This window comes from Acipenser ruthenus, chromosome 42, assembly GCF_902713425.1.
Source record: "Acipenser ruthenus chromosome 42, fAciRut3.2 maternal haplotype, whole genome shotgun sequence".
NCBI classification, from domain to species: Eukaryota; Metazoa; Chordata; class Actinopteri; order Acipenseriformes; family Acipenseridae; genus Acipenser; species Acipenser ruthenus.
Genome location: NC_081230.1, coordinates 4,909,789 through 4,922,200, shown reverse-complemented (window position 1 = coordinate 4,922,200; position 12,412 = coordinate 4,909,789). Strand labels below are relative to the sequence as shown.

General features: G+C 39.6%; 1 protein-coding gene across 1 annotated transcript in view; it reads right to left on the bottom strand.

Moving 5' to 3' along the window:
- Positions 1 to 12,412, bottom strand: part of LOC117400903 (biogenesis of lysosome-related organelles complex 1 subunit 1) — a 66,548-nt gene that overhangs the window by 22,967 nt on the left and 31,169 nt on the right. Inside the window, exon 3 of the mRNA XM_034001256.3 lies at positions 4,255 to 4,387. Coding sequence (XP_033857147.1) covers positions 4,255 to 4,387 — 133 coding nt within the window. The remainder of the gene's footprint in view (positions 1 to 4,254; positions 4,388 to 12,412) is intronic.

The following is a 12,412-nucleotide window of genomic DNA, read 5'->3' as shown; positions in this document are numbered from 1 at the left end:
TCTATTTTGTAATCCCGGTTGACCTCTTAATTTGTGTAATTTCATTATCTTTTTGTTGTTCAAATGTTCTAGTGTTTTGTTCTCAAGGTTGTCTACTTTACGAAGTAACTGTCTCATTTCTGATGGAGGGAACATGCAATTTATGTCATTTATTACTATCTCTATTTCATTACTTATTTCTCTAATTCGTCTTGCCGATGTTAATTTAGCTTCCTGCATTACCTTAAACGAAGTCTCTTTTAATATCTGATTTACATTTCATCTTTCTGCTTCACTAGTCTTCATGTTTACGCTTAGTTTTATTTTAAAGCCAGTTGGAACTACTGCATTATCTATACAAGTATCTATAAAGTTTTGATGAGAACGATACTTCGCTCTCTGTGCCGTCAGTCTCTTAAGTTTATTATCCGCCTGTCTTGCCCTCCTGGATTGGTGTAATACTCCAGTCTGCCTCTCACTTCCTCCATTCATTTCCTTTGTAGGATGATATTATGTATAAAACACAATAATATATTTTAGCTCAAAGAGCCAGCTGCCCAACGTTTCGATATGTTGTACATATCTTTCTCAAGGGAGCCTGTGTTTGAATCCAAACATTGGAGGTATTTATAGGTTTTTGACGGCATGACAACTACTTGTTATTGTTTACATTCAAATTCATGATTTATTCTTACATGATGTAATGGTGTTCTATATATTGCGACATCGTTTTTACTTCTATCTTTGAATCTGTATTAATTCTAATTAACACTACTTTATATAAACTTATATTTTTATTATATCATGCAATGCTGGCTCTGAGGATCAGTCTAGATTTGGCCTCCCCCCCGCTGGCATAATCGTGTTCAGTCTATTTATCCATTTACTTTCTTTTATTCTACTAAATGTCGCATTGTCTAATTTGAGCTGTTCTAATACTACAAACTTTACATCATTTATGCATGTCCCTGACTGGTGAAGTGCTGTACTATTGGTTCATTCATTTTTTTTATTTCTAATTAATGAAAGGTGGTTCTGAATTCTTTTATATAAAGTAGTTCCAGTCTCTCCAACATATTTGATTTCATCACATTTTTCACAGGCTATTCCATAAACAACATTGCTATTTTTACAGTAGGTATTAGTTTTTAGTGGATATGTGGTGTTCTTATGTTTAATTATATTTTTACGTTTGTCTATGTATTTACACACTTTACATCTACTATTGCATATGTTCGTAGAACCTATTTTGTCAATTATTCTTTTATGTTTACTGTGAACTAAAATATCACCTAAATTAGCTTCTCTTTTGAATGCTACAACTGGGGCCTTATACACTGTATATGTGTGTGTGTGTGTGTGTGTGTGTGTACACATTCAAAAGAACACATCATATCCGATCACGTAAGATACAATACCCTCTACTAACCGAGATACGATACCCTCTACTAACTGAGATACAATACCCTCTACTAACTGAGATATGATACCCTCTATTAAGTGAGATACGATACCCTCTATTAACTGATGAACCTCTGGCATGTGTCATTCAGACATGCTGGAACAAATTGAACAGTACACATAGAAACTGATCAATGCACATTTTATTAGGAGTCTAAAACAGTAAACTTAGCTCTTGCATCTCAAATTACTATTCCTGCTTCTTTGGCTGAAGAGATATTAGCTCATCATCTAACTGGGGAATCTGCTGCGCAATTAAATCATCCTTAAACTTCTCACGGTAAACAATGTAACCAAATCTATTTTGTCAGAACGGAGAATACACAATGTGATGATTTATTGAATTGCAATTGATCAGACGATTTAAAAGATGCACAACAAGCTTGTCCGGAGACCTTGTCCATGGGTGCTCGACAGCTACCCGCACCCGCACTAGGAGAAAACATGAACGATATCATGCATCCTAGTGCCACAGATAGGAAGTGGCAAGTACGGCCACCTCCCCCCAAAAACATGGAAAAGGGATGAATGAAAAGTGAAGCAGCCGAGACACGAGCCCGCCCCCCAGAGCATGATTGCACTGAGGGATAGAGCCCAGCCTCTCCAGCCTGACCATGCACCCTGGAGAACTAAATACGAACCACTCAGCACTCAGGTCAGGGAATCCATGGCTGAGGGTAGCCCTTCCTCCAGGCTCTACGACGGTCGCCTCCCGTTCTGGCCTCACCGCGTGCGATTGAGAGGCCAAAACTAAAGATTTTATGGCACTTGGTGGTGATGTGTTGGTTAGGGGTGGATTGTTCTTTCCAAAAAAGCAACCAAGTTTTCAAATCTGGTATAGTTGTGGCTGGTAAAGAAGATGTAACAGACCAAAAAAATCTGTTTGTGTTTTTTCAGCTTGATACGGTAACCTTTTCACTTCATTTTTTGTTTATTGCGCTTTTTGTTACTTACAACCCTTCATTCAAATTATATTCTTTATTTTATTTTTTCAGGGCATTTTGTTAACAGCACATGTGCAACACACAAACTTTAAGTGTATTTTTATTTTTCACTGTTCTTGTTCTAAGTGTCTTGAACATGGAACATTACGGTGTTTTTCTCTTCAGAATTATTTTTGCCATTTGACACTATGGCGTGTGATTTTCCTCCATTGTTCTGTATGCTTTGGTGACTCTGAGATAAAGGCAACTCCATTTATCAGTAACACTATAAAAATAAACAAAACAAGGAATGAATTTGTAGCAAACCTAACAAAACCAGTCTCCAGTCTGCTGCGTGATTCCCCCAGTGTTCCTGTCTCTGCTGGCACTGCTGTATTGAGGGGTTGGGTTACAGAGTTTGCTCCTCAAAGGCATGTATTCTTTTAGAACTGAGGGCCTGGGTATGTAATACAGCACAAAACAATCCACCTCTCTAGAAGTATTGAGATCAAAACTTCAAAAGGGAAGATACCCTCAGGACATGAAATAATAGACCAGCGAAGAAAACACAAATGTGGTGTGAAATGAATAGGGCCCATCGATGCCCATCCGGTTCCTAATAGCGAATTGAACCCAAGTGGAGCTAGACTTGAGACAGAGGGTAGGAGACACTTCTGTTAGAAAAAATACATTAATGTTTAATCACACACATTCAGCTTTGGTTCAGGCCTCCAAGCACCGCTAGAAAATAAAACCTGATGCACCTGTGGCAGGGCAGCAGGAGAGAGCCCTGCACTCTATAAAAGGGGCAGGGCAGCAGGAGAGCGCCCTGCACTCTATAAAAGGGGCAGGGCAGCAGGAGAGAGCCCTGCACTCTATAAAAGGGGCAGGGCAGCAGGAGAGAGCCCTGCACTCTATGAAAGGGGCAGGGCAGCAGGAGAGAGCCCTGCACTCTATAAAAGGGGCAGGGCAGCAGGAGAGAGCCCTGCACTCTATAAAAGGGGCAGGGCAGCAGGAGAGAGCCCTGCACTCTATAAAAGGGGCAGGGCAAAGCCCTGCTGGAAAGGGTTTGTTTTGTATTATGATTTATTAGCCTGACTGAGGTATTTGTTTTGGTGTTCGTGATGTTGTTTATGTTTAAATATATATTTTCGCGCTGTGAGCAAGTGATTTTTGTCAAACATGTTTTATTTATTTTTGTTTTGTTAATAAAAAGAGCGCCGCAGTGCGCTTTACACCCGAGTACCTGCTTGTGTGTTTGCAGTTCCTGTTTCTGGTCTGACGTCACCACTCGGTCATCCCTGTCACACACCCAAAAAATCATGCAACTCTATTCCATTTATTCACACATCACAATTAACACACACAACATTTTATAGCATGCAAGTTACCAGGTTTTACGCTTAATATTATTTAATGCTTGATTACGAGACCCTGAAACACAGTTCCATTAATGCATGTATATCTAGTCTGATATAGTATAGCAGTCCTATACGAGACAACGCACAAGCATACCGATCCCTGGAAGAAGTGGCTCAGCACACCCTCTGGATACACCTGGTCTGGTCTGTCCCTTTCCGCTAACGTCATTCCTCAGGCCTAACCCAGTCTCTTATATATTATTTGTCATTCCCACTTGTCAACTGCTTGTTATTGCAGGACCTATGCTGTGGTTTGCTCCTTTGCTGTGTTTACCCCCAATACGAGGACTTGTTCCTGTTTCTAGTGAACACGACGCAGTGACCACACAAAGGTGTTAGATACTTATTACTGAGCCCGTCACACAGCCTGGTGCTCTAGTGCGATAGTGCGATATCCTGCAAAGCTGATTCACTGCGCAGTGAATGGTATAAAAGCACACAGAGAGCATCCTAGGTATGAAGATCCTCACCTTTAATGCCTGGTTGAAGTTCTCCACCATGCTGATCCACTGTGAGGTCTGCTTGGCAAACTGGCCAGCCTGGGTCTGCAGCGTCTTCACCTCATGGTCCAGTTTGCGCTGGTTCACATAGGCCTGGGCCACCCTGCCAGGACAGAAGACCCATGCGACAAAATGTCACCTTATTTTATTTTTCTGATTAGACACAAACTCACGGTTAGTCTTATCAGGGATAGGAACTTTAGAGTTTATGCATTTAAACATTTAAAGACCTGGTCAAACGTGACTGGAGTTTCTCATATATATTATGTACGGCAAGAAATGTATGAAGCTGATTAGCTACTATTCTCTCTAAAACTTTGGATAAAAAGGGGAGATTAGAAATAGGCCTGAATTTGTTAAGAACTTTTGGATCCAGTGGGTTTTTTAAGCAATGGTTTTACTACAGCAACCTTATAGAAGTCGGGAACAATACCAGATGAAAGGGAACTATTGATAACACTTAAAACGGTAGTATTAATCCGAGAGAAAGCAGTTTAGTAGGAATAGGGTCTAAAGCACTGTGACAGAAATACAATGATTCTTGGTTGTAAATCTCCCTCCCGACCTGTGAGGGCGCTAAGCAGCGAGAACAGAGTTCTCTGGGTGGGCTGGTCTGACAGTTCTTTCCCAGGGTTCAAGGGAAGTCAACCAGCCTGGAAAGGGGCGAGACTCCATTGCAATAACGCATTGACCTGGAGGGGAAACAACGTGACAGCCGCAGATTGGAGAGGCGGCTGCACTCGTTTACCAAGGGATCATGTGTGACGGCATAAAAGGGGGTGGAGAATCGCAATCTATTCCTTCGTTTGGTTTAAACTTTTGAATTGTAAGGACTGTGAGAGACCCTGTGAGAGATAAAAATTTGTGGTTTATTTTGTTTGTCTGTAATTGTCTTGTTCTGTATATTACTAGACGGCAGACTGAAAGCCACCAGGGAGATGGAAGAGAGTCGAAACAGCTGGGTTCAGATAGGCAGAAGCAGGGAAAAAATAAACTTTGTCAAACACAACCACCAGAAATCCAAACCTCCAACAAATTTGAGCCACTTCAACATTTAGATGACTAAAACCAACATCAAGAGAATGAAAGGAACAACATCCAGGACCCTATAAACAGTGCTGGCCAGGCAGCAAAAAGCAGGGAGGTCATGATTGTTGGGGACTCCATATTGAGAAACACAGCAAGTTCAGTCTGCAGTTGGACCCCCTTACTACAACAACCTTCCAGGAGCCTCTGTCAAGCACATCACTGAGAACGTGGACAGGCTCCTAGAATGAACAGGAGATGACCCGGTAGTAGTCGTCCACATCGGTACAAACAACATTGGAAGAGACAGACCAACATCCCTGCAAAACAAATTCAGAGAGCTAGGAAGGAAATTAAAAGACAAGACCAAAACTGTGGTATTTTCTGGGATACTGTCGGCACCTTGCAAAGGACCATATGGACAGCTGGAAATATAAAATCAAAATGCATGGCTGAAATAGTGGTGCACACAGGAAGGCTTCACCTTTCTTGAACACTGGAGCACATTCTACAACAAGGACTATCTATGTAGGTGGGACGTACTGCACTTAAACAGAAAGGGAAACAATCTACTCGGAGAAAGGATCCTTGAGGAGGTCCAGAAGCATTTAAACTAGAAAGGAAGGGTGGAGAAAACAAAAAAACAGAAGGGAGACCACATCAAAACAAGGGCAACATCTCACGTAAGACAACTATTAAATGTATTTATCTTAATGCTAAAGTCTCAGAAACAAAATGTTAGAACTTGAAGCTACTGCACTAACAAGTAACTACGATGTGATAGGTGTTACAGAAACTTGGTTGTCTGAGGGTGATGGAGGCGAATATAATATTAGTGGGTACACACTGTATAGGAAAGACAGGTAGGACAGAAGAGGCGGGGGGGTAGCGCTATACATAAGAAATAGTCTTGAAGCCCAGGTGTTAAATCCGGACAAAGAAAACAATGCATGTAGAAAAGGAGAAGCCATACTAATGGGGGATTTCAACTTTCCCCCTATAAAATGGGAGAACCTGGTGGGGAGCACGACGGACGGGATTGAAATGGTGGAAATGACAAATGACTGCTTCCTAATGAAATTTCTCAAGGCACCGACTAGAGGGGAGACATGCCTTGATTTAGTCTTTTTAAATAATAAAGACAGAATAACTAAAACAGAGGTCAGAGAGCCATTGGCAAACTCAGACCACAACATTGTCTCATTTGAAGTATTTTTTAAAAACCCAAAAGTAATGACTAAAGCTAAGGTTTACAATTTTAGAAAAGCAAACTATGAAGGTATGAAACAGAGACTAACAGAAGTAGATTGGAGTAAAATAGAGAAAACATCCACAGAAAAAGGATGGCTGTTTTTTAAAAATGTGGTACTAGAGGCACAAAACAATTACATCCCAAAAGTAGACAAATCTAAATCTAAAACAAAATGGCCAAAATGGTTTAATAGATCGATTAAAAAAAAATATTAAGCAAAAAAAGGCACTTTACAGAGCGTTTAAAAGGGACCAAAAACAAAGCACACAGAAAGAGTACTTGAACTGCAAACACAAGTCAAAAAGGAAGTTAGAAAGGCCAAGACAGAGATAGAAATCAATATTGCTAAGGGGGCTAAAACCAATTCCAAAATGTTTATCCAATATTATAACAGCAAGAGAACATTCAAAGAGGAGGTTAAATGTCTAAGAGACACAAATGGCAAAATCATAGATGAAGAAAAAAAAAATAGCAAATATATTAAATGATTACTTTTCACAGGTTTTTACAAAGGAGGACACAGACAACATGCCCCACATGTCGACCTGTTCCTTTTAAATAACTTTAGCATAACTTTAGCATAACAGGCAGAAGTGTTAAAGGGACTAGGAGCTCTTAAAATGAACAAATCCCCTGGGCTGGATGAGATCCTCCCAATAGTACTCAAAGAAATGAAAGAAGTTATTTACAAACTGCTAACCAAGATCATGCAACAGTCTCTTGACACAGGGGTTGTACCAACAGACTGGAAAATAGCAAACGTAATACTGATCCACAAAAAGGGAGACAAAACCGAACCAGGTAACTACAGACCAATAAGCCTGACTTCTATTATATGGAAACTTATGGAAACTATAATAAGATCTGAAATGGAAAATTACCTATATGGTAACAATATCCTGGGAGACAGCCAGCTTGGCTTTAGGAAAGGGAGATCGTGTCTAACTAACCTAATTGACTTTTTTGAGGATGAAACATTGACAATGGATGATTGCAAGCATACCATATGGTTTATTTAGATTTCCAGAAAGCTTTTGACAAAGTCCTGCATAAAAGATTAATTCTCAAACTGAATGCAGTAGGGATTCAAGGAAATGCATGCACATGGATTAGGGAGTGGTTAACATGTAGAAAATGGAAAGTACGGATTAGAGGAGAAACCTCAAAATATAGTGAGGTAACCAGTGGTGTACCACAGGGATCAGTATTAGGTCCTCTGCTATTCCTAATCTATATTAAGGATTTAGATTCTGGTATAGTAAGCAAACTTGTTAAATTTGCAGACGACACAAAAATAGGAGGAGTGGCAAACACTGTTGCAGCAGCAAAGGTCATTCAAAATGATCTAGACAGCATTCAGAACTGGGCAGACACATGCAAATGACATTTAATAGAGAAAAGTGTAAGGCAATACAAATGTGCATTATAAATATCATATGGGAGATACTGAAATTGAAGAAGGGAACTATGAAAAAGACCTAGGAGTTTATGTTGACTCAGAAATGTCTTCATCTAGACAATGTGGGGAAGCTATAAAAAAGGCCAACAAGATGCTCAGATACATTGTGAGAAATGTGAGAAGTGTTGAATTTAAATCAAGGGAAGTAAGGTTAAAACTTTACAATGCATTAGTAAGACCTCACCTAGAATATTGTGTTCAGTTCTGGTCACCTCATTACAAAAAGGATATTGCTGCTCTAGAAAGAGTGCAAAGAAGAGGAACCAGAATTATCCTGGGTTTAAAAGGCATGTCGTATGCAAACAGGCTAAAAGAATGGAATCTATTCAGTCTTGAACAAAGAAGACTACGCGGCGATCTGATTCAAACATTCAAAATCCTAAAAGGTATAGACAATGTCGACCCAGGGGACTTTTTTGAACTGAAAAAAGAAACAAGGACCAGTGGTCACAAATGGAGATTATTTTTATTATTATTTTTGTTTATTTAGCAGACGCCTTTATCCAAGGCGACTTACAGAGACTAGGGTGTGTGAACTATGCATCAGCTGCAGAGTCACTTACAATTACGTCTCACCCGAAAGACGGAGCACAAGGAGGTTAAGTGACTTGCTCAGGGTCACACAATGAGTCAATGGCTGAGGTGGGATTTGAACCGGGGACCTCCTGGATACAAGCCCTTTGCTTTAACCACTGGACCACACAGCCTCAGAGATTAGATAAAGGGGCATTCAGAACAGAAAATAGGAGGCACTTTTTTACGCAGAGAATTGTGAGGGTCTGGAACCAACTCCCCAGTAATGTTGTTGAAGCTGACACCCTGGGATCCTTCAAGAAGCTGCTTGATGAGATTGTGGGATCAATAAGCTACTAACAACCAAATGAGCAAGATGGGCTGAATGGCCTCCTCTCGTTTGTAAACTTTCTTATGTTCTTATGTTCTTATGTTCTAAACACGATTCCGGGCTGTCGACAAGGGCCAGCACTAACCCGGAACAGCACTGCATGATTGTCACTAATAAACTGTATCACCCACCACGAGCACTACTGCACGCACCCAGGACCGGTGACCATGTTTGTATTATTGTGGGGCAGATATATTTGTGTTTATTATTTGGGACTGCAACCTGTTGTTATTTAAGCTGCACAGTACACCTGTTGTGTAATGCCGGGGTCACCAGACCTGGATATAATAAAAATACCTTTCCAACTGGATTATAACTCTCCTTGTTTGTTTCTGCACGCACTGCATCACTCCTGCACCTGCACACAATCAGCCACTTTGCCACAAGCACATATAGTGGATTTCATCTTCAGAACTAGATTAGTTAGCGGATCAATCAAGGAAAAAGATTTGATGTAGCAAGAACCAAGAGAGTTTTGTCATTGTTATTAAATGGCATATCTAAATGTAATGATTTTCTTGAAAAAAAAAAAGCGAAGTTTGTATGGTTTCTGATGTACTTTATAATGTTCCCCAGAGTGTTCTGAAAAAAAGGACACCATTTCAAAGATGCTACTGTAAAAAATAGATTTTTAGTGAATATAGCAAGAGAGTCAAATACAGCCAAAAAACACCTGGTCCTGGTTGAGCAAAGGGTTAAGCATACGTATGGTTTCATTGAACCAAGGTTAGAATCTTTTAAAGACCACTTTCTGATTTTTGAATGGTGCTACAATATCCAAGATATTAATGAATGTAGCAGAGCTGCACTGTTACTTTTAAATGCACACAACAAAGGGTTTGAGGGACCTCTTTGGCAATGCTTTAAACAACCTCAGGGAGCTTGATACATTGATACTTCATTCCAACCAGACCCTCCCCAAGAGCTAACCCTCCATTTACTGGAATGAAGACATATGTAATGCACCTGTCACAGTCCTGGCAGTGTGATCTGTTGTGGTGTAACTGTACTGTAACAAAGCCTGTGTCCCCTTGGGCCATCTTTGCAAGAAAGATATCATTGCTATACAGCTTTATAAAATTTGTTCACCTGGAGTGGGTTACAATTAACCCATTATGAGATATGAAACATCAGGTATATTTAATATTATCAGCCCCCTGCGCAAATGACATGTACATTGGGGTGTAAGGATACATAAATGTCACGATACGCACCAAAATAATCTGTTGTACAATGACATTCGAAATGCGTGTAGAAAAGGAGAAGCCATACTGATGGGGGATTTCAACTTCCCCCATATAAAATGGGAAAACCCAATGGGGGGCACGACGGACGAAAGTGAAATGGTGGAAATGACAAATGACTGCTTCCTAACGCAATTTGTCAAGGCACCGACTAGAGGGGAGGCATGCCTTGATTTAGTCTTTTCAAATAATTAAGACAGAATAACTAAAACAGAGGTCAGAGAGCCATTGGCAAACACAGACCACAACACGGTCTCATTTGAAATATTTTCTAAAACCCCAAAAGTAATGACTAAAGCTAAGGTTTACAATTTTAGAAAAGCAAACTATGAAGGTATGAAACAGAGACTAACAGAAGTAGATTGGAGTAAAATAGAGAAAACATCCACAGAAAAAGGATGGCTGTTTTTTAAAAATGTAGTACTAGAGGCACAAAACAATTACATCCCAAAAGTAGACAAATCTAAATCTAAAACAAAATGACCAAAAACAAAGCACACAGAAAGAGTACTTGGAACTGCAAACACAAGTCAAAAAGGAAGTTAGAAAGGCCAAGAGAGAGATAGAAATCAATATTGCTAAGGGGGCTAAAACCAATTCCAAAATGTTTTTCCAATATTATAACAGCAAGAGAACATTCAAAGAGGAGGTTAAATGTCTAAGAGACACAAATGGCAAAATCATAGATGAAGAAAAAAAAATAGCAAATATATTAAATGATTACTTTTCACAGGAGGACACGGACAACATGCCCCACATGTCGACCTGTTCCTATCCAATTTTAAATAACTTTAGCATAACAGAAGCAGAAGTGTCAAAGGGACTAGGAGCTCTTAAAATAAACAAATCCCCTGGGCCAGATGAGATCCTCCCAATAGTACTCAAAGAAATGAAAGAAGTTATTTACAAACCGCTAACCAAGATCATGCAACAGTCTCTTGACACAGGGGTTGTACCAACAGACTGGAAAATAGCAAACGTAATACCGATCCACAAAAAGGGAGACAAAACCGAACCAGGTAACTACAGACCAATAAGCCTGACTTCTATTATATGTAAACTTATGGAAACTATAATAAGATCCAAAATGGAAAATTACCTATATGGTAACAATATCCTGGGAGACAGCCAGCGTGGTTTTAGGAAAGGGAGATCATGTCTGACTAACCTACTTGACTTTTTTGAGGATGCAAAATTGAAAATGGATAACTGCAAAGCATACGACATGGTTTATTTATATTTCCAGAAAGCTTTTGACAAAGTCCCGCATAAAAGATTAATTCTCAAACTGAACGCAGTAGGGATTCAAGGAAATGCATGCACATGGATTAGGGAGTGGTTAACATGTAGAAAACAGAAAGTACTGATTAGAGGAGAAACCTCAAAATGGAGCGAGGTAACCAGTGGTGTAGCACAGGGATCAGTATTAGGTCCTCTGCTATTCCTAATCTACATTAATGATTTAGACTCTGAAATAGTAAGCAAACTCGTTAAATTTGCAGACGACACAAAAATAGGAGGAGTGGCAGACACTGTTGAAGCAGCAAAGGTCATTCAAAATGATCTAGACAGCATTCAAAATTGGGCAGACACATGGCAAATGAAATTTAATAGAGAAAAGTGTAAAGTATTGCATGCGGGCAATAAAAATGTGCATTATAAATATCATATGAGTGATAGTGAAATTGAAGAAGGGAACTATGAAAAAGACCTAGGAGTTTATGTTGACTCAGAAATGTCTTCATCTAGACAATGTGGGGAAGCTATAAAAAAGGCTAACAAGATGCTTGGATATATTGTGAGAAGTGCTGAATTTAAATCAAGGGAAGTAATGTTAAAACTCTACAATGCATTAGTAAGACCTCACCTAGAATATTGTGTTCAGTTCTGGTCACCTCGTTACAAAAAGGATATTGCTGCTCTAGAAAGAATGCAAAGAAGAGCAACCAGAATTTTCCCGGGTTTAAAAGGCATGTCGTATGCAGACAGGCTAAAAGAATTGAATCTATTCAGTCTTGAACAAAGAAGACTACGCGGCGATCTGATTCAAACATTCAAAATCCTAAAATGTATAGACAATATCAACCCGGGGGACTTCTTTGACTTGAAAAAAGAAAAAAGGACCAGGGGTCATAAATGGAGATTAGATAAAGGGGCATTCAGAAATGAAAATAGGAGGCACTTTTTTACACAGAGAATTGTGAGGGTCTGGAACCAACTCCCCAGTAATGTTGTTGAAGCTG